Source organism: Plectrocnemia conspersa, unplaced genomic scaffold (genome assembly GCF_051122295.1).
Source record: "Plectrocnemia conspersa isolate PC_06_02 unplaced genomic scaffold, ASM5112229v1 ptg000004l, whole genome shotgun sequence".
NCBI classification, from domain to species: Eukaryota; Metazoa; Arthropoda; class Insecta; order Trichoptera; family Polycentropodidae; genus Plectrocnemia; species Plectrocnemia conspersa.
This window is the reverse complement of record NW_028277168.1, coordinates 392,517-413,951: the sequence shown is the minus strand read 5'-3', so window position 1 is coordinate 413,951 and position 21,435 is coordinate 392,517. Positions and strand designations below refer to the sequence as shown.

General features: G+C 32.3%; 1 protein-coding gene across 1 annotated transcript in view; it reads right to left on the bottom strand.

Annotated features, from left to right (window-relative positions):
- Positions 1-2,218: 2,218 nt before the first annotated feature.
- The window catches only part of Syn2 (Syntrophin-like 2), a 57,605-nt gene continuing 38,388 nt past the window's right edge, over positions 2,219-21,435 (bottom strand). Inside the window, exons 3-11 of the mRNA XM_088185167.1 lie at positions 17,814-17,948; positions 13,010-13,169; positions 12,772-12,897; positions 8,916-9,200; positions 8,660-8,844; positions 8,380-8,538; positions 8,083-8,310; positions 4,323-4,529; positions 2,219-4,261 (exon numbers count right to left, since the gene is read on the bottom strand). Of these exons, the coding sequence (XP_088041293.1) occupies positions 4,151-4,261; positions 4,323-4,529; positions 8,083-8,310; positions 8,380-8,538; positions 8,660-8,844; positions 8,916-9,200; positions 12,772-12,897; positions 13,010-13,169; positions 17,814-17,948 (1,596 nt within the window). The 3' untranslated portion in view covers positions 2,219-4,150. The remainder of the gene's footprint in view (positions 4,262-4,322; positions 4,530-8,082; positions 8,311-8,379; positions 8,539-8,659; positions 8,845-8,915; positions 9,201-12,771; positions 12,898-13,009; positions 13,170-17,813; positions 17,949-21,435) is intronic.

The following is a 21,435-nucleotide window of genomic DNA, read 5'->3' as shown; positions in this document are numbered from 1 at the left end:
GTAAAAATCATTTCATATTCACAACTACTCAGAAATATAAATATACATATATTGTTTATACATACATATATAGTATATCTAGAGTAATTTAGAAGGCCTATCGTTCATTGACAATGTTTTAAAATCACACACACACATACACCGATCGCTAATGTAAATTATGCATAAAAATGGTTACATGCAGTCTAATGTATTATAAATGACCTATGCTATGTAATAAACGAAGATTTGTAGTGAGCAAGCAAAGAATATAGCGTTAATTAGTGTTGGTCCTAGAAGAGTGGGATTTCTACATCGGGTAACATTTATATTTAGTAAAACTACAATATCTTTTAGTTTCATAAATTACGATTACGGAGAGAGCCGATAGATATATTTTTCAGAAAGAATGGAGTAAAATATTTAAGCACTCAAGTTCTTAAAATAAAATCTATTTCGGTTTTACAGTTCCGCAGTTCCTATCGTTTCGTGACAAAGAATAAGGAAAGTGCAGACCGATACGCCTAATATTTTTAAATGTTCCTGTTTTACTTTACTTCAGACTTTATTTTTATAGTTTAATTTACTATTTACAACTTATTGCATCTCTTCACATACACGAGCGCTTCCTCTGACGATCTACTTTGCAAAAGAACGAATCTAATCAAGCAACGTTTCGCTCGCGTGCGCAAATGTTTATTCGCACCGCTACAATCTCTCCTCTAATGAATTTATTGTAAAGTACAGCATGCAATATTATTTGTATTAATCCGTTATTTTTCTTAAAACGTACGACATTAATAATACAATTTAAACACTAGTTGCTAAATATGAGATTCGTGTGACTTTAAACACCTATAATGTAATACTTTTCGAAAGATGCGTAACAAAGGTGAGGTTATGTACGATTTAAAAAATTAACAATAAGTATGTAAAACGCTCTATAATTATATAGATTGTTATGTAGTACTAAATCAGTCGTTTGTCGTTAAATCATTATTATTAAACCTTAAAGCTAAATCATACCTTCGGAATGTTCCAAAGTCAACGGTTGTTTAGGAAAAGTTGTCGCACCTGTGAACGCTTTTATTTTATAATAAATTTTCAATGGAAAATCATAACGTTTCTCACTACTCTTCACTTTTATTGTATATGTCATATAAAGTCCTTATACCTCTTAACATTTCCTTCATTGTTGAAAACTAATGAAATTATTCATTACGCGACCTTTAGCAATAAATTTACTCTTTAAAAGAGCTTTTTAATTTTTTTACAATAATAAGAATATAACCTCATAAAAATTATAAATCGATTGATCTAACGCGGAGCAGATTAATTATACAGACTAGTTTTGTTAAACTGTGTTTTTTTCTTATACATATGTATATATCATAGGGTCATCTCTGTCAATTTTCAGCGTAACTAATTTGGCTGAACTCTCGTTTCTTCCAAGGTACTCTTGTATCAAGCTTCGACTGAAGTATCTAAAGGAAGTATACTCCTAATGGAAATGATTTATTATGTATATGTTTGAGCTTATATACCCTTGGGAATTGATGGAAGTCCAACTTCAAATATTAAATACGCCGTTGGACATCTAAAGTATAATAATTCTTTTGAAACGATTCAATTACAATATTTTTTTAAATTAGCATTAAAGGTATTCTCCAGAAGGTGCCGAAAGATATTTTCTGCATAAGGTCTAAAGGAGGAATCCAACTTACGGAAAAGAAAGATGCATTAAATCTGCATAAAAAAATATTGAGATAATATATAATTGCGAGTATTTGTTTTTTTAATGTTCAATATTTCGGCAATATTGGACCTGCCATCTTCACGAATTCACAATAGCGTGTGCTTATTTGAGATTGAAGTTCGGCAGCTGCTAACTCCGAGACGGTAATTAATACTATGTATTTAAGAGTGCATAGATCTCATTTAAACCATTGTTTCCTCAAATTCGTGGTTATGGTTCATCACTGCTAAAATATAGAACAATAAGTCTTAATCGCAGTAAAATCCGGGTTTCAAAATATATTGTAAATCTTTTTCATAATGCTTTACAATGGAGTAAAAATCAACATCTACAAGTATTGCCAGGGCCGGCCCTAGGTTATTGTGCGCCCCAGGCAAAAACTAAATTTGCGCCCCCCCCCCCATATTAATACTTTATTAACTCATTACATGAGCGCAAAAATAATTCAAATTAAAGTAATTTAATATTATATTTGACACCATATTTTTTTTTTGCGATTGTGGGTATTTTAAGAATTTGTAGTTTTATTTTCGTCGCGATTTTTTACGCGTGAAATAATCTAAAGAGTGCACAGTAGTGTATACAAAAAAATAATATCAGATTATATTTTTTAACAATATTGTTTGATAATTTTAAGTAAATATTGCGCCTTTATTTGGTATCACGGCGCCCCACAAGATCTAGCGTCCCAGGCGATCGCCTGTACTGCCTGCCCCTCGGGCCAGCCCTGAGTATTGCGACACTAGAAGCGTAGCTAGGATACTTGTCGCTCGAGGACTAATTATTCAAATGCCCTCCCCCCTAGTATTTTATATATATTTCACAATTTTCAAATACATATTTCAAATGGTAATGTATATTTTAATGAAATAAGTGATCTGTAAAATTTTTTTAAATTTAGCATTGAAATTGGGTGTGAGCTCCACTGGTAACAAGCTCAGGGTTCCAAGTCGGAAGGATTATATTATTATTTATAAATTAGAAATTGACTATTGTTGGATAAAATTATCAGCAAATATATTTAGCCTTAAATTGGATCGTTCCTTTTTCTCAATGTTGAGATGATTCGATGGAGAAAATAACCTAAATCTTCAGAAACACTGATGTGGTTATGATTAGGGCAATTAGATGTTTTACGCACTTGTAAATTTCATCTAATCATATTTTTTGATTTGCAACGATCTACAGCGGTGATGTTTCTGTTTAACTCGTGTATAATGAACATACACAGAATTGTTTCATAACTAAAAAATATCCATTAATAGTTCTAAAGCACTTGTATAAAAACTATGGGCCTTAATTAAACAAAGTCAAGGGTCAGTGCCAAATACGAAGGAATTCAATGGGAACAAGTATTAAAACTCCAGATTAAGCATTCCATGGAATGATGACATACACCGTAATAATTTTATAAGATCTGTGTTAGATTACTCTCAATACTCAAGGATATATAAGTCGCAACACTGCTGTACTGAATCACTTACTACCGCCATTTCACCTAGAACTACCACTTCGCTACTGACTTGGAATAAACAAAGGTTCAAAATAATCAACCAAAATGGTACTTAGCAGATTGAGAAAGCAGCTGTTTCATTTTGTCCGTCCAACCAGATCCAATTTAAATATGGCTTAGGAGAATACGAAGAGTTGCCTCTACATTAACATTGTTTTATTAGAATAACCCAACGGATTTGCTTACTTTAAGTGAATATTCAAGTAGAGCTAATAAGAGAAAAAAATCAAACTATCTACAAAATACATAATAGTTAAAAAACTAATAAATATCAGACGAGGTATTGAATTATCAACTAAAATGTACATCTGAAGAAAATATTGTTGAATGTCTAAAAAATGAACTCTAAAAAATAGTCGTTAAAAAACAATTCATATTTAGATCTTGGTGAGTATTTGAATACCCGATATTCTTAATTTGAGTTATTGAAACACATTATTATTCGAATAAACGGAGAATATTTTGAGCAGTATGGAAATTCAGTTAGTTTTTCAATGTGAAAAATTAACATCGTTCACAGGTACGACGTATTCCTCGTCGTTTATAAAATCTTTTAGCTCAAGCATAACTCTATAACGTCGCTTCCAACAATGCGAAACTATTTTAGACGTTATCGTACACTAACCGAACCTTAACCGGTGTAAGTTTCACCTTTGCGAATAAATAATCAGTCAAGTCCAAGTTTAATATTTTACATTCGCGAATCTATGACTAACGTTACGTTTGCAAAATATACACATACACGTCCATCTTTGGGGACTGCACACTATCTATATACGTCATGCCCTTTATAATACTGACAAAATTAGTATATTACATTATGATTATAACAACACGCTTAAACTAAACATATTCGGTGATGTATACATAAAAGAATTGTGCGAAATTTTCGATGGATTAGCTTATGTCGATTGTATGGATGAGAGGAACGCCGGATCCACGGACGCTACTTTGGCTGTCAAAAACGCGTGCATGCAGAACAGCAAGCTTTGTAGTATCTGACATTCCAATTCCTGAACAAAAAAATATTGTTGAATTTAAAAGTTTATTATAGGCATGTATTTATGTAACTACCTTTGTCTCGATTGCTCTCGTTTCTATATCTTGGAAATGCAGTTTCAATTTCGATTTACCATCGTCGCTCGAGCCTCTAAGTTGGGAAAATCTGTACGACCAAAGAGGAGGATTTCCGGGAGCTCCTTCGTTCAGCGCGAATCCGGAAGCCCAATCCAACGTCAGACCGGCTGTTCGCCCCTCGTATGAGACGGTGAATGTTTTTTTCTGAAATAATATATAAACTAAGCTTTATTTTATAGTTCAATACAACCTGATTTATTGTATGTCTAAATGATTGCTATGCAACACTGTTAACGTTCATTAAGTAATAGTGGTAGATTAGAGTACAATCTTTAGAAAGAGACACTTTTAAGTAATAAAATATATGTATATATAACCCAACTAATTAATAAAATAACTTCATGAAGCTATTAAACACTTATCTGTTGGATTTTGGTGAGAGATGGTGTCCAAAAATTGTCAGATTTATTTTACATTTTATTATAAAATAATAGGTAATTTTTTTGTATGGTATACTTTGAAACATTCAATACACAACCCTTCACCGCATTCTTGACAATAGTATCTTGTCTCCTTTCGAATTCCTTTGCCGTTTCCATTATTTTGTGAGCAGCATACTTTGCACTGTCTTTATTGTATTTAATCATCGTAACTTTGCACTTTAATTTAATCTAAATAAATTAATTTACCGTAGGTGGTATATATTCTACAAAATGTCTACCAATCAAACGTAATGGTGGCGGTGTTGATGATGGACGCCCTAAATGTTGCTGTATTATTCCGCATTTTTCTATAATTTGTTGCACGAGATCTAATCTAAATTGCAAATGATTGAACCTCCCTGCTTTGTATAGATAACTAACGAGTTCCATATTGCTTGGAGTCTAGAAGGTATAAACACATTTTATAATAATATTTTTTCCCGCGCTTTTTGATGACAGGATAGTTAATTAGATCCTGGTCAACTCTGTCAACACCACCCATTGTTATAATCATTGACAAGTTTTGGATTTTTTTTAGAATCTCCTCTTCTCTCAATTTCTACCATTTCTGGATTATGAATAGTTAATAGCAATGTGACGTATTTTTGTCCTTTCATTTCATTACGCAGACTTTCCCTCTCTGTTATGCACTTATTTCTCCTTTTTACAGTTTTTTCTTTTATATTTATATCTTTTGGCATTTGAGCTGGCACAATTCATGATCCCACATGAATTGTGCCAGCTCCTCGCAATTATCTTCGAAAACATTGTTGTGTTTGACAAGCAAGTGACGGCCCTGAATAAGAGAAACTAATGAATTGTACCCTAAAACTCTATAATATAGTAGTGACTTTTGAATAATTTAATTTTACTGGGATTTCAGACAAAGTAGCCCGATTTGAGATTAGACATCAGGAACTAATGTATCGGAACCACCAGTAATTATTGCGATGAAATTAGTCGAGAAAAACTTACTAAAATGCTCTTCTAAAACTAATTGATTTATTTATTTAACGATATTGAGTGTCTAAGTTTACATCCATTAAATGGTATGCATTAACAGTTTCAAAAGCAGTTGAATAAAAATCATAAACAAAGGATACGGTGCTTAAATATTTAACAACGACGTTGCCAATTTAACAAAATCTTTATTGGACAATATCAAAAAGTCTGGTTTTGTTCCGAATTATCAAGGTTAGCCAGATCATCGTGAACTGGAATGAACGTTGAATGCCAGTTCTAAAGGTACTGAATGACTTCCTTCAGATATTCTAGTGAGGAATATACATCACTCCCGAAATTCATCTTGAACTACCACTTCGCCTCTGACTTCAAGCAATAAGAGTTCACACAAACTACACCAAATCAACCAAGATGACCGTTAGATGAATGAGAAAACAGCAGCTTTTATATTGACCTTCCGATCGAGTTCAGTTAAGCAGTCACTTGAATCTTGAGTTCAACCTGATACTCTAAACTATAAATAATAAAGTAACAAATGCTTCAAATACCAAAGCCGAACATCCATTTTGTAAAATCGCGTGCTGGATCCGAAAAGTCAAAAATTAAGATATTGCTGAATTTCCGTATTTTTCATTTTGAAAAAAAATGTTTTTACTTTATTGAAAACATCTCCGGTTCTAGTTGGCTGATTGCAAATATGTTATACCAAATTAAAGGTGATTGAATTTCCAATTAACCGTCTGTACAACATTTTTGAATTAGAGCATCGGTTTAGGAACTATTTATGAATTTATCGACGATTTTAGATCATTTGTAGCAAAATTTAAGAAAAAAATTTAATTGTACTGTGACTTACACAAAGACAAATTTTCAGTCCCGGTTTCTTATTGTATTTTGAAGCTCGATTTATTATAAAGAAAATAAGCAGTTAAGCAGCAAAATCCTTGATAGCGACATTCCATGACAAAAAAGTTCGTAGTGTTCATCACTTTTTTAGGGGGCGTAGCCCTAGGGGTGGTTGACCTCGCGGCCAATGAGACTCTTGTGTGAATCTAAATGGACTTTTTTATGAAGTGATATTTACATGTGACATATGGACGATTACGGCGTGACGTTTCGCGCGATGAAGGTGAAGGTGGCATAGGTGGTGATGGCCGTAGATGATGCTCTAAGCTCTTGTGGCTGCGTGCGCTGAGTGTCAGATGTGACTCTTCGAACGGCTGGTAGTTCGGGAGTTCCAGGAATTATCTTCTGGTCTGTCGGTGAGGGCGCGTGGCTGGTTCCTCTGGATGGCTGCTGGTAGATCCTTTGCGTCTCTGGCTGTCTCGTATAGTGCCTCCACCCAACTCGTATCTCAGACCATCTACCTTCTCCTTCTCGGAGTCTGGGCTTATATCCTTTAGGGGTTGCACGCTTGCTGGCCAATCGCGAATGTGCACCGGTCTTCTAGCCAATCGCTGCAGTCGCTTCTTGGAACTCGAGAAATCGGATGTTGCATTTTCGAAAGCAAGTTTTTTGATTGTCCAGACTTTCGAATTCTTCATAAAGGGTTTGCGATGTGGTGATTTATTGCGTCGTCCGTACCGTTTTGTCACAAAAGGGATTCTTGTGTCAAAAGAAATCCCTCTTGTGCCATGATATTTGTCTCATTGTTAATGAATGAACGTTTTTGGTCACGGTCATCAACAATGAGACAATTACCCTTTTAAATCTGGACCTATTTGTGTGGTCGCCACACTTTCATCGCCAAGATTATCAGGGAAGAAATTCAAATGAGAGTGCATAAAATTAATCTTTAAAGACATCTTCACGCCTGTTTTCGATAAAATGTTTCGATAGAATGTGAAGAAGCCAGGACTAAACATTTTTTTGTGTAATTCATAGTACAACCAAAAATTTTTACTTCAATTTTCCTAATGATCCAAAATCGTCGATAAATTCATATATAGTGCTTAAACCAACATTCTGTTTGGAAAGTGTTGTATAGCCGGTTAATAATAAATTTAATTATCTTTAACTTGATATAAAATACCTAACTAGAACTGGAGATATTTGTACTTAAGTAAAAATATTTTTTTAGAATTAAAAATACGGAAATTGAACAATATCTTTAAAACTATTCTACCTTTTTAATTTTAGACTTCACATAATAAATTACTGTCAAATGTCATAGGTCAGAAATTTTTTCAAAATTTTTAAACTCAACTTATAAAGACAACAAACATTATTTACAATTTTTTATATTTTAATATTAATTTATTATCTATCTGCTTAAATCAGATATCCTAAAGTGAATACTTGTTATTATTTACCCCCAACTTTATGACAGATGTTAAAATCGCTGCTGTCCAAGCGCTCTCAATACGTAAAAGTTCCTGACGAGTTTCAACGCTGAGATAACGAGGACCAGCTGCTCCTGAAGCTTGTACCAAGAAGCAGTGCTGTCTCCAGTCGACGTTTTCGCTTTCTTTTACGACTCGAAACATCGTTTGGTACACTTTCAGCACATATGGACATTTCGACAGTCCAGCTACATTGATCTAAAAATTAAAAATATATTAAAATATGTTATTTACTTTTATTTTATTTTTAAGAAACATATAACTCACTGGTGGAGTATCAAAAAGCATGACGTCTGTTCCTTTGAGGGTTAAAAATCTGGGTTTATATGTTTGCCATGGTTGATTATTATTGAGAATTCCTTCATGGACCCATCCCATATATTCTATTCTTTCACCGGCGGCGAAATTCCTATTATACAATTTAGTCTGAAAATTTATATAAACAAATATTAATACAGCATATAAAAAAGGGTCCCAAAATCTGCAAAAGAATGTCTACTTTATTAAACTGGCTATAATAATTCATGAAAACCCGAACGATAATTACTTGTAAATTTGTTAGTCCAACTATATTATCAGTAATAAGCTTGAGCCATTGTGTCATTATAGCTAAATCATCACAATGTATTACTCCAGTCGATGCTCCGTTAAGGCCTCTAACTTCAAAAGAATTTGGTCGTAGTTTATCAGTTCCGAAGACGTACCGAGTTACGTATGCCATCATTAAAGGAACTGAAAGTAATAAATGTAAATAAAAAGTCGGCTGTGAAATGCCACTGAAAGCTAATTTTAATCAAGCTTACCTGTAATAATATCAACCCAATGCTTTTTCCCGATGGAGCCCGCATAGTCGGAGGCGACCGAGGATGGACGACTGTTGGCAGCGGAGCCGACTCTGCTCCAACAGTCGTCGTTACGTCCTAGGCTATTGTAGTTAGTGGATAAGCTCGTTTCGGTAACCGGCGTTCCTTTCACGCTGGCCGCGTCCAGGTTGTGATTATCGTTCGCCGAGAAGTTTAGACCTCCGTTAGCGTGGTGCTGAGGATGCTCGTCTCCGGCTATGCTCTCATTGTCTGACGCATTGTCAACTGGAAGGTTCAACGTTAAAAATATAGTGAAGTTCCATACAGCTCATAAAAGCTACATAGTATTATGTTATTAAAAGGACAAAGAGGTGCTCACTGAGCACCGGCAGTCTCAAATCTACGAATGAAAATGCTGCTCATGGACGTCATTTTAGCTTTTTACAGAGGGTGGGGGGCATAAGTTGGCCAGTCAATGGTGGTTTTTTAAATATTTTCATTTAATTAAGATTGATATATTTTCAATAACCTTTTCAGACCCAATGCACATTACAATGTATAATAACTTGACTGCTTGTTTTTGAAGCCATTTTCGATTTATTTCACCAGATCCTTTTGTACATCACAGTTTACACCATATTACATATATTTCAAATATATAAATACACATATTACATATGTATTTCAAAATGCAAAGAATATTTTTCATTCCCCTCTAAAAAAAATCAACAAAAACTTTTTTTTTTACCAGTGAACTCGACTGAAGCACAAAACATGTTGCATACCATAGAAGCAAATCCAGAAGAAAGCGGTAGAAAACTCAGTATATTTTTTTAATTCGCATAAAATGCTTACAAAAAATGCGCATTTTTTTATATATGCTCATTTAATTTGGACTATATTTTATTATAATAAACTCAGATTAAAGATTATTTCAAAACTATTCCATAAACGGTCACCCATCCGAGTACTCACCACGCCCAATCCTACTTAACTTCGGTCGTTCGCTACACTAACGAAACGCTAATGCAGTTAATATATTTTAATGCGCACTACAAATAGAATGTTGCTCAATCTATGCATTTATTTAATGCTCATTTCTTATTATAATTCATAAAAAATTAGTTTTATGGAACAAAGTATTTATTCAAATGCTAAAGCTCTTAAAATAATTCTCTGTTAAATAGCACCCCTTTTTGGTGATTTTTTGAAAACAGTTTAGCAATCATTAGTTATAATATTATGCCCTTAACAAGTTATGAACCGCCATTGATAAAAAACAAAGAAAAGAATTTTCATCGCGACAACGTTTCGCCCAAAATAATTATTATTTTCGCTACCAATTTGTATATTATGTTCCATATTCACTAGTTTTGGCTAACAATGTTCACATAACACAAAATATTCCTTGGTGAAAAGAGGTTTAAGACAAATGTTGAGTTAATAGCTATAGTAGTCGTCTATTTTCAAGAGCTTGACAAAGCGTAATTTAGCACCATGAAATAGAAGTCTAGTATTTTGAATGAGATATATTGAAATTAAGTTTTGTTGGGATTGTAATTTATTTATGAAGAAATAAAAAATAATAATAAATGCCCTTATCATTTGTCTTTTCAATTAGTTTTACGGACTTTTTAAAAACCTTTTGCAGTAACCTAATATTGTGCGACGAGATAAGGGATGACTTATCGATAAAAATTTCGTTAAATCCAAATCTGCGTTCCTACGACTTCTCTCCGACTAGAAGTAGTAACGATTATCTGACCTACTTTTAAAAAATATAATAAAACACATGTGAATTTGATTTAATAATAAAAACTTGGATTTTTAAGATTATATAAATAATTATCTACATCAGGGGTAATCCAGTCGCCCAACGCGCTTAAGCATAAATACACCATATCTTGTCCTTTGATGTATATCTGAACAAAATATTCATAAAAACTTTTTTTTATTTAAAAATTGATTACTAGATGTTTGCGAATACGAATGTAAGTTATTGCATGTATGGATACTGTTACTTCGCCGTTTCTACAAGGACCGATTCAAGTACAACGATTTTCAACTATCAAAAGCTGCACCAGTTCACACGAGCGCAGCTTTGTAACGAATATTGCAAAAAATGCACTCTTTTCATAGCGTGCAGAAAAACGAGTAGGACTAAAGCGCAAAAAAAGGAAGAATAGTTAGACTTTGCACTTTCAACCGGCAAACATGACCCGAAAGAAATGAAAGACTCTCCATTTGGAGATTAGAAAGCCTCCCGCGGCTACGTGTAATGAGAGAATGACACCCTTTGCCACGTGTGCATCTCTGTTAGCTCTGAAGGATTAGACGCGGTCTGAAACGAGCGAGTGAGCTTCCCGCATATAACGTGATCCACCCTGCTTAGATTGGACAACAATGGGTCGGCGGAAACTTTCCGAATCCAAAATTAACATCTTAAGACCCACTTAGTACTTTCGGGTTGACGGTTTTGACTAAGAAAACACTTAAAATGGATTTGTTAAGGATAGTATTTATCTTCCTACATCCTGACCTATATAACTCGACACTAAATGATGGATAACTTATTTTTTAAAAGCTGATTCTTTGAGTTTTTTCATATTCGCTTGAATTGCTTCACCTTAATTATTCTCATTATCTTTTTAGCGATGTTCATCTCTTGATAGATTGTTTACTTGTAGGAATATATTTGATAAATATGCAAGTGCCAATTATTATTTTGTGTCAAGCGCATTAGCGACGTTATCAGACTGATTGACCCTTGTGGACGCCAGTGCTCCGCACGAATGAGACGCACCGAGAGGAAATGCGGATCGTGCGCTATGCGTAATTAATTATTTATTTTATATATTTATTTAGCTAAGTTATTAGATACAGTACAGTACAACTCAATGTATTTTTTTTTAATAACAAACTTTTTATTATTATAAAGCAAATTCTATCCCTGCTATTGTAAATAGTTGCTATTAAATTGTATCCATGAGAATGTTTATATTTTTATGATCATATCGAAGTAATTTATCTATCTACTCCCAAAGATATATTATTACTTAGAAGGTTCTGATTAACTAACGAGATAAACTCATATTTATTTTCTTATTCCAACTTTATTCTAAGAAGCATAACATTGTGTGAGGTAAGTCAGGTGGTACATACAGAGACGTCATTTCAGCTTTTTCTAGGGGGGGGGGGCAATAGTTGGCTAGTAAGTGATCGTATTTTTATATTTCCATTTCATTACAACATGAATTTTTCTAGCCAAATTCAAATGGGTCCCTATTTAGAAACGACGTCAAAAGCAATGAAATCGTGCCGTCGCAGTGAAAACGCTCGATTATCTAGCGTTCATATTAAGATATTTTATAACAATATTACGATTTACAATACGTAAGAATCGATTGAAGCAGATCTAAGCCGAATTTTTACCACAAGGAGAGCGCAGAAAAAATTATCCCTTCCCAGAAGTCAAAAATCCACGTCAAAAGCAATAAAATTCTGTATGCGCCGTCGCAGTGGGAACGTTTGTTACCGAGTGTTCATACTACGACTCTAATAGTAATATTACAAATTAAATAAGGAACATATAAACCGAATTTTTCCCAATAGGAGGGCACAAAAAAACGATTATCCCTTCTCAAAAGCCAGAAATCCACGTCAAAAGCAATAAAATCGAGCCGTCGCAGTGGGAACGCTCGGTAACGAGCGTTCCCATTGCGACGGCGCCGACATCATAAATGACATACATTTTTCTGGCCAAAAGGGGGACAAATGACCCCAGTTGTCACCTCTAAATGACGTCCCTGTAGATCGAGCGATATTTATTAGAATTTAAAAAATATATATTCCATACCTTGCTTTTGCAGGAACGGCGTAGCGGCTCTGTAATGTTTCACCGTGAGCACGACTATATCTCCAGCGTTTCTCAAAATGTTGACAGCATCATCGTGTGGGCACGCAGTGATGTATTCGCCGTTGACTAAAAAAACACATAACCACATGTTAACATTTCGCAACTCTTGACCCGCGAGTTCATCTCCTTTTAAACTGGTTCAAGTAGTTCAATTGAGGGTAATCAGACAATAGAGTACCTTTAATTACAGCATCTCCCACAAAGAGCTGGCCGGTCTGATCGGCCGCTTGGTCTTTGTATATCCTGGATATTAAGATGGGCAACTTGTGTTCGGCGCCTCCTTTTATGCTCAAGCCTAAACCTCCGACCTTTTGTCTGGTTATCTGCACCATCCGCTCCTGTGCAAAAAATAACGTCTTAATAGCAGTACTCTCGGCATACGAACAAGTTTCATAAGAGCCACTCGGACGATTCTGAAACTAGATTAACTAATTAAGTATTGAAATTCTACTGAATATTTAATAAACTAGATCGTAGTTTAGCAGTCAAAAGATCGCAGGTTCAAATCCACATGAACCGCTATTTCTCACAAATTTTATTGTGTCTGGGATATCTGGAAGATTGCACTTGTAGCACACATGGATAGATTCGAGTTATTTTCTTGGGATTTCGTGGATCAAAAGCGTCTCGTGGATTTATTGTACAAATTCAAGTTACAGTTCATGTCTCCAAAGTAGATTTATCTATTTTAGTTTCTATTGAGAACTAAATTATTGTAATTTATAAAGATAAACTTTACAAACAAATAATAATCGATATAATAACAACTTAAAAACACAAAAGATATTAAATATTTATTATATAAAATATATGCAAGCCATAATTTTATTATATTTTATTTCATTTTCATTTCTTCATTTGCAAAGTTTTTTTACGTCGCACGTTTCTTTAAAAATGAAAAATGATTTAAGATAAAAAATTTAGTTTGCTATTATAATTCACAAAAAATAAAATAATATTTTTTTTTCTGAAGTATTTAAAATAAATCAAGTTACATTTTACTATAAAAGTAAATGTATATATATTATATTATGTAATATTCTTAGGAAAAAAATATTTAAGGAACAAGAAGAAATATGAAAATAAAAACAATATGGAGAATTAAAAAATATATACTATATTTATGCTTATTAATTATTACTTCTAAATAATTCAAGTATATCAATAATATTTCTCCGATTAAATATTTTTTTAGTTGCAGTTCTTGATTTTTGAACAAAAAAACAACAATTTTCAATGTCAATATTTTGTCTTATAATTAACATAGCTTCCATTATTCAAACATCTTTACTTTATTAAATTTTAGCTTAAAATTATTATTGGATAAGTAAACGAAGAGATAAACTATAATTAGCGATTAATATTATAAGTATACCAAGAATATTTATACGATGAAGCAATTTTTCGTAACAAAGTTTAGTCTTTTTGCATCATATCATAAAATAATTCACATTTAATAACAAGGTTTTGTTTTAAAATTTAAAATAACACTCATTTAACCAGATACTGTTCATATCATAAATTATTTTTTCAACAGATGCTGTACTTCCAAGAAGACAGAATATATTCATAGATATCATTAAAATTTTGAATGTTTAGATATTTTTGGACATTTCAGATAATATTTTGACCTATCTTTCGGATACAGGAACATTTTCTTTATTTTGTGTGTCTAATTCCTTTTCAACTATAAGTTTTATGAGACACCACTGATCGAATACACGATTTTTATCTATTTATATCTTATATTTCTTTCCATTAGATTCCAAATCAAACAACGCACATGATAAATTAATGAAAATTATTGTCACATAACAAAATTATTGATACTGTTGTCACGGTGATGTCGGCCATTTTGTATTACATTTGAATGCTTATTTTTCATTGGTCGAAACAACAGAATGCCTTACCGGCGTCATGGAAAATAATGGAGCAAATTTAATTTTTATTTTTATTATTATAATTAAATATATTTCCTTTGTTTACGTGTATTATTATATACACCGTTCATACAAAGCGATACGATTTACAGAGTAAAAGATTGCTCATAAAATGTTTCATTTTAAAATATGTACTTAGAACAATTATATATAAATGTAAGTGCAAAAAGTTTTCACTGTATTTAAAATTTATAACAAACTAAAAATATTTGAAATTCATAATAAAATAAAAATTATTTTTAAGGTTGAAAAAAATATTTTGAATAAATCCCCACTTGATTTGCTCGGTATTTTCTAAATTCAATTTCCACTAATCAATATATTTAAAGCTGGTTTTGAATTAATTAAAAAATCTATTTTAGTAATTTTGATTGAATCCACTAAAATTTTAATTTTGCTTGTCATAAACAATTCGTATTTTCTGGCCTCTTAAGTTTTTAACAAGATTTTCAACATTTCAACACAATTTTTAATATGGATCTTTAAATAATTTTCGTAACATAGCTGGACATTTCTCTTGGGAAAGAAAGTAAAAACAAAGTCTGTCAAACATGATTAAAATAAAAATTGCCGTGATTTAACAATTTAATATAATCGTACTCTGCGAAGTCACAAAATCCCTTCAATTCTACAACTCGAACTGTATATATATTTATCTGTAGATGAAAGTATTTGTATACATTCACTACAAAACATTCTATATCGAATGGTAAACAGTCAACAGCACATTGAAGGAAATTGTGTATAATATGTGCTCCACAACCAATACCAATAATGTGTCTTTTCAATTCAGTTTGAAGTTTTCGCCATATGCTATTTTTGAATAGCCTTTGTCAGCTTTCAAAATTGGTATTTATATTATCTGCACACAAGACAGATATTTTATTTAGTAAGGAAAATTTGTGACATATTTTTATCAACACTGCAAATTATATGTTTCACCAGCCTATATTTTTGTTTTGAACACCACAATTTAGTAAAAAAATATCGCACAACAAATGTTTTTCTTATTAGATCCATTTATACTAATAGTAATATGTTTCATAATCTTTAAATCAGCTACTATTGTATCCAAAGCATAAGGTGACAATTTTTTTATCAATGTTGATCAACAATCGTTCGATCTAAAGCTTTGACTATGGCGCAAAGAGTGACAAAATGATTTTTATGGCCACCGAGCCATTATAGCTGACCACCTCTAAGGATAACCATAATAAAAATCTATTAAAGGGCTATATAGATTAGCCGAAAATGTGTGCAAGAAATATTATCTTTCTTATCTGATCGAAGCTTCTGAAGATTTTTTTTTATAAATTAAGCAAGCAGAATTTAACGACCAGAATTAAAGAACTGTCATTTTGTGGCAAATCTTAGAGCGTTTGAGCATTTTTGTAAAGATAATTGGTCCTCTCAGGAAACGGAATTTTGTTTTAATTTTTGTTTGTATTTTTAAATAAATTATGTTAAACATGTATTTTACAAAACTCTGCAACTTTTTTATGTACTCTCAATAATGTGAGATAATAAAAATCAATAATTTTAAATTGTTACACCAATAAGAAAAAAATTAATTTTTCATATTTATTAATTAAAAAAATGAAAAAATAATCAGGTTTGATTTAAATAAAAACTTGTCAAAACATTTTAATTATTACAAAGTATTAAAAAAAATAACATTGCATTATTTTTCAATGAAAAGTGCTTTTCGCTCATTTTTTTAAATACGTATTTTTATATAAATATTGAGACTTGTTGATATTTTTAACACATAACAAATATTAAATTTACTAGTTGAGTAAAATATGGATCAATGAAGATAAACCTATACAAATAATAAAAAGAATTTCGTGTATGCAATACCTTCTTATGTTTTTTGCCAGCCATCCTTATCATAAATAAGGGGCTGGCCAGCCGCGGCGGCGCGGTCATTTCTCTGTTTCATAATATAAAAACAGGAAACTGTTAGGTACGGTTAGACTTGTCTGAGAGAAAGCAAATGTATTATTTTTAGGTTAACACGTGCATATCGTACAAAAATATCGAACATGTTAAATTTGCGCCGAAATATCAGCCGGTGAAATTTTTCACTTATGTATAGTGGGCCGATATTTCGGCTTCCTGAACTAAATAAAATAATATTATTCTACTCCGATAAAACTACTTAGGGAGCAAGGCCATTTTGTCTTCTGAGAAGGTATAATTGTCTTTTGCGCCCTTCTATTGGTCAAAATTTGGTTTAAATGTACTTGATTCGATTCTCACTCCTAATATTGTTATAAAAATTCAATGCTTGATAGTCAAGCGTTCTCACCGCGATGGCACAATTTCATTGCTTTTGACTTGGACTAGAAATTCACTATATGGCAACACTGAGCAGCAAAAAAACCACGACTAATTATTAGGTAAATTTATGAGTAGATATTTTTAATAATTTTTAATGCGTAATTAAAATATTTCACATAAAATATTATTTCACAACGGTGGCTAATTTGTAAATTTATTTGTAGCATAGAACTCGTACCTATTATTATTTGACGGCGCAAGATTTTATTGCTTTTGACGTGGATTTTTGACTTCTGAGAATTGTTATAAAAAGTCTTATTAAGAACGCTAGATAATCGAGCGTTTCTACTGCACGATTTTATTGCTTTTGACGTGGTTTTAACCCACTTAGAATTTGCCCAGAAAAATGCATGTCATTTAATAAATACTTTAATAAAAAAAGAAATTTGATCAAATAGAAATATTAAAAAAATGCCCACACATCCTTTTATATAAGTCCCTGTTAACTCGTACCTATTAATATACATTCAAAAAATTATATTACGACGGTAAAAAATACATAAAAATCTTTTTTTGTCATGGGACCCAGAATCACTATTTTACTAGGACCCTGGGCAAGGCCAGAGATTAGTTCCATTTGTTCACATTACAAAAATATTTTTTTACTGTTTCTCTGTTTCTATTGTCCCCGGTCTCCCCTACATATATTTGCGTGGCGAATGTCACGTGTATAACGATCTAAATCGGTGGTTTTATTACCCTGGCGTGCATGGCCGGCTTGGACTCCCTCGGAGGCGCCTCCTTCTGGACGGCCAAAGTCTCCATGGACAGACGCAGTCTTGCCGGCTCTGGTCTGCTCTTTCCATCGCTGACCCTCACCATACCAGTTCGTATCTGCAAACACAAATGATACAATCAAACACAAGAATCTAAGAAAAATATTATGATAATACTGCAGAGACTGTATCTTTATTAAATTATAATATTTCTTATAAATCAATACATTTCAGTAACCCCAGATTCTAGGAATCAGACAATGGGTGACTTGTCAATACATCAAACAAGAACGGAAAAAAATTGTGCCTCATTTAAAGAAAGTTCATGGCCGTGTTAAGAATATGAAATCTTACCAAAGAATATTACAATCGAAGAAGAATATGAAGAATTCATTAACATTGCCAGTTCTAATTATGTAACATTATCAAGTTTTCCATGTACGTAGCTACGCCTTATAAAACATTAACCCTCAGCGGTCCTAAATAAACGTTTACGCATAAAGTTCAAGCAGGAACAATTATAATGTTTTAATCCGTGGTTATAATTGGAATCGACGAGAGGTTTTCAGTTAAATGCGCAGTTGAAAACAAGTTTAATCGATTCGGATGACAAAATTTACTCTATGTCCGATTTCCCACGACGAATCGGCGAGAATTTCCCATAGGAATGCATATGAAATAATTCAATAGAAAATGTCAGCCACGTCCGATCGTAAAAGTGGGTGTTGGAAGTAAAAGTAACATTTAATTATGCAGTTTATGTTTGTTCACATTTTACAAGGCACGCAATCTTCAATTAAGGCTAACCGTTAATAATAATAAATTTATATGTAAAGGGCTTAATATTAGATGAATTTCGCTGTGAAGTTTGTTACGCGAGATTTTCAAATAGGTTTAGGCAATTTCCACTGAAAGATTCATAAGAAAGCCCGAAAGCTCAACTTTATCCCACTTACGACTCGAGTTCATTATAAAAATGTTTCTACACTTCAACAACCTTTACTTGTTTATTTTTTATTAGAATATATAATATTTATTTTTTATCTAATAATAATAAGACATATAACTGAAAATAACATGTAGTATTTGTATTCGTTCATTTTAAGGATCTATCTACAATATAAAATCTGTTGAATTTGGCGATCAAATAAATAATAAAAGACCATTTATTTTAAGGGAATATCTAAGAGCAAATCAATTAAAAACCTACACTGAATATATTTAATAGAATCTGCTTGATATGTTACAAAATCAGTGCGATAAAGCACTTCAATGAAATTTTATGAAATAACATAAATCTAATTTTATAAAATAATAAAATCCTTTAATTAATCTCATTTCCTCAATCTTTTTACTGTTTTTTATTTCAGTTATAGGTATAATACTAGCAATCTTTAAATGATCAGGTATTTATCCTAATAATAGCGGTTAGTTCTCGGTATTTCCCATGTTTTTTTTAATTATATTTACATCTAATTCATCGGTACTGGTTCTTTTTTTTAACTTACAAATAATTTTGTGATTTTTTTTCTAAAAATATTGATTTAAATTCCCCAAATTTTATATTAAATATATTATTAACATATTGTACAAATTTATTAAATTGAATTCACAATCTCTTCTATACTCTCAATGAAGTATGTATTCAAATGGATGATCATTAAATATATTTCCAGCAATATCCATATTTATTATGTCGTTTATCTGAGTAAGATTAATTATTTTTTTTATTGTTTTCCACATCTTATTGGGGTCATTTTTTATTTCAGCTATCGACTTTCCATGCGATTTTTCAGCTATTATTAATGCTTTGACTGCCATTGATGATATATGTTCCATTTTTCATTTAAAACTTTATATTCTACTTGCTCTGTTTATATTATTTAAAATATTTTATATGATTAATCTTTTCTCTTTACTGCAAATTCTGCAAATAATTAATTACTAAATAAGTGGTCACTACATTTTTAAATCGAGTTTTTTTTTTAATTGACGATATTTTAATCGTTAATAAAGTACTTTCTAAAATGAAATCAACTAAAATGTGTCACATTCGATGGTGAGTGAGGGATAAATTTTGTCGGCGGCGAGGGCGACATTCATTGGCGGACCACGACGGGAGTACGACGGCCAGCGGGACCTCATCCCCCAGCCATTATATCATTTGATTCAGTAACTACGCAACTACCACATAATAAACTTATATTATCCGTCCGCCAAATGTGGTAAAAATATACGCGCAACAAATTAAAGCTTAGTTGCAAGGTATTTAAAGCCTCTGATTATTATTTGTATTATCTATCAGCAGGTACTTTGTATAAAATATCTCAATTTATCGTGTGCTATTGAAAAAAATTATCGAGGTTTTTTAACTTTGTAACTTAGAGGAGCGATTGATAATATTTTTAACGAAAAAATCTGCCCTCAGCTATAAGCTTTGAAATATAAATATAATATAAAATTAGCCTTTGTTTCCTAACGAATTTAACTTAAAACTACAAGAAAAACAGTGCTTATATATGAAGCTTACACTACGTTAAAGTGAGCTTAAAAAATACGTATTTTTTTAAGCTCATTTTAATTTTGTTTCCTGACCCACCGAGTCTATAATATAATAAATATTTAAGATTTGGTTCTTCGCGAAAAAAAATTTGGACCCCTGAATTAAAGCTATAGCAGCTTGTGACGACCTCACATATGCCATCTGTACCCTAAATCGTGGTCATTGCGACCAATGAACCTTACAGATTAAAGTCGTACATAATTTGTCATGATCAAGATTTATTTTTATTCTCATAGTTACTACAATCTAATTGTTTCATTTTAAAAAAATGTTTATTTAATAGATTTTTATATAATAAAATGAATGATGTAATTGATTAAAAGACAGAACGGTTTATATGTTTGATTTGCTCCACAGTCGTCCGCAACACTTATTTAGTATCCATTCCCTAGTACGTAGACGCAATGAATCGTCAAATGCTCTGTCAGAGGAAAGAGAGAGAATAATACATTCGTTTGTATAAACGTAAGCACATATGATGAAAAGCTCATCAATCAACGCTAAATCCCCGAGACGTATTGCCAACTGTATAAACGTATTTTCCAAGTTTTCCGAGAGAAAATTTCTGTTTTAAAACGTTTATATTTATTTATTTGCACGCAGCTATCGATCGCTCTCTTTTTTTCAGGTTTAGCCCCGTTTTTATTAGTTCGCACGGTGGAAAGTTGGGTGGAACAATAAATTGCGTCGGCTTCCACTCGACTCGCGGCCGCTCCTTTGTAACCCCTGGCGCCGAATGCAGCGGCGGACGGCGTAATAACGCCCTGCTCCGAAAAGCCTACAAATAACATTATGAAATAAAACAATCCTGGGGCTAAATAATATACGAAAAGCTAATCGCTTCCGACGCTTTAGGCTGATTTACGACTGCTAACTTTCGGCGTGAGCACCTTTTTTCCAGCTTCAACTTTTCCCATGTATAATTAAATAATAAAAAAAAAACCAGCTGTGATTTTACATTAATTATACCATGCGGAAGGAACACGAGAGAAAATACTGAGGCTTACTACTTTTACCACTGAATATATGTATGTAGTATATT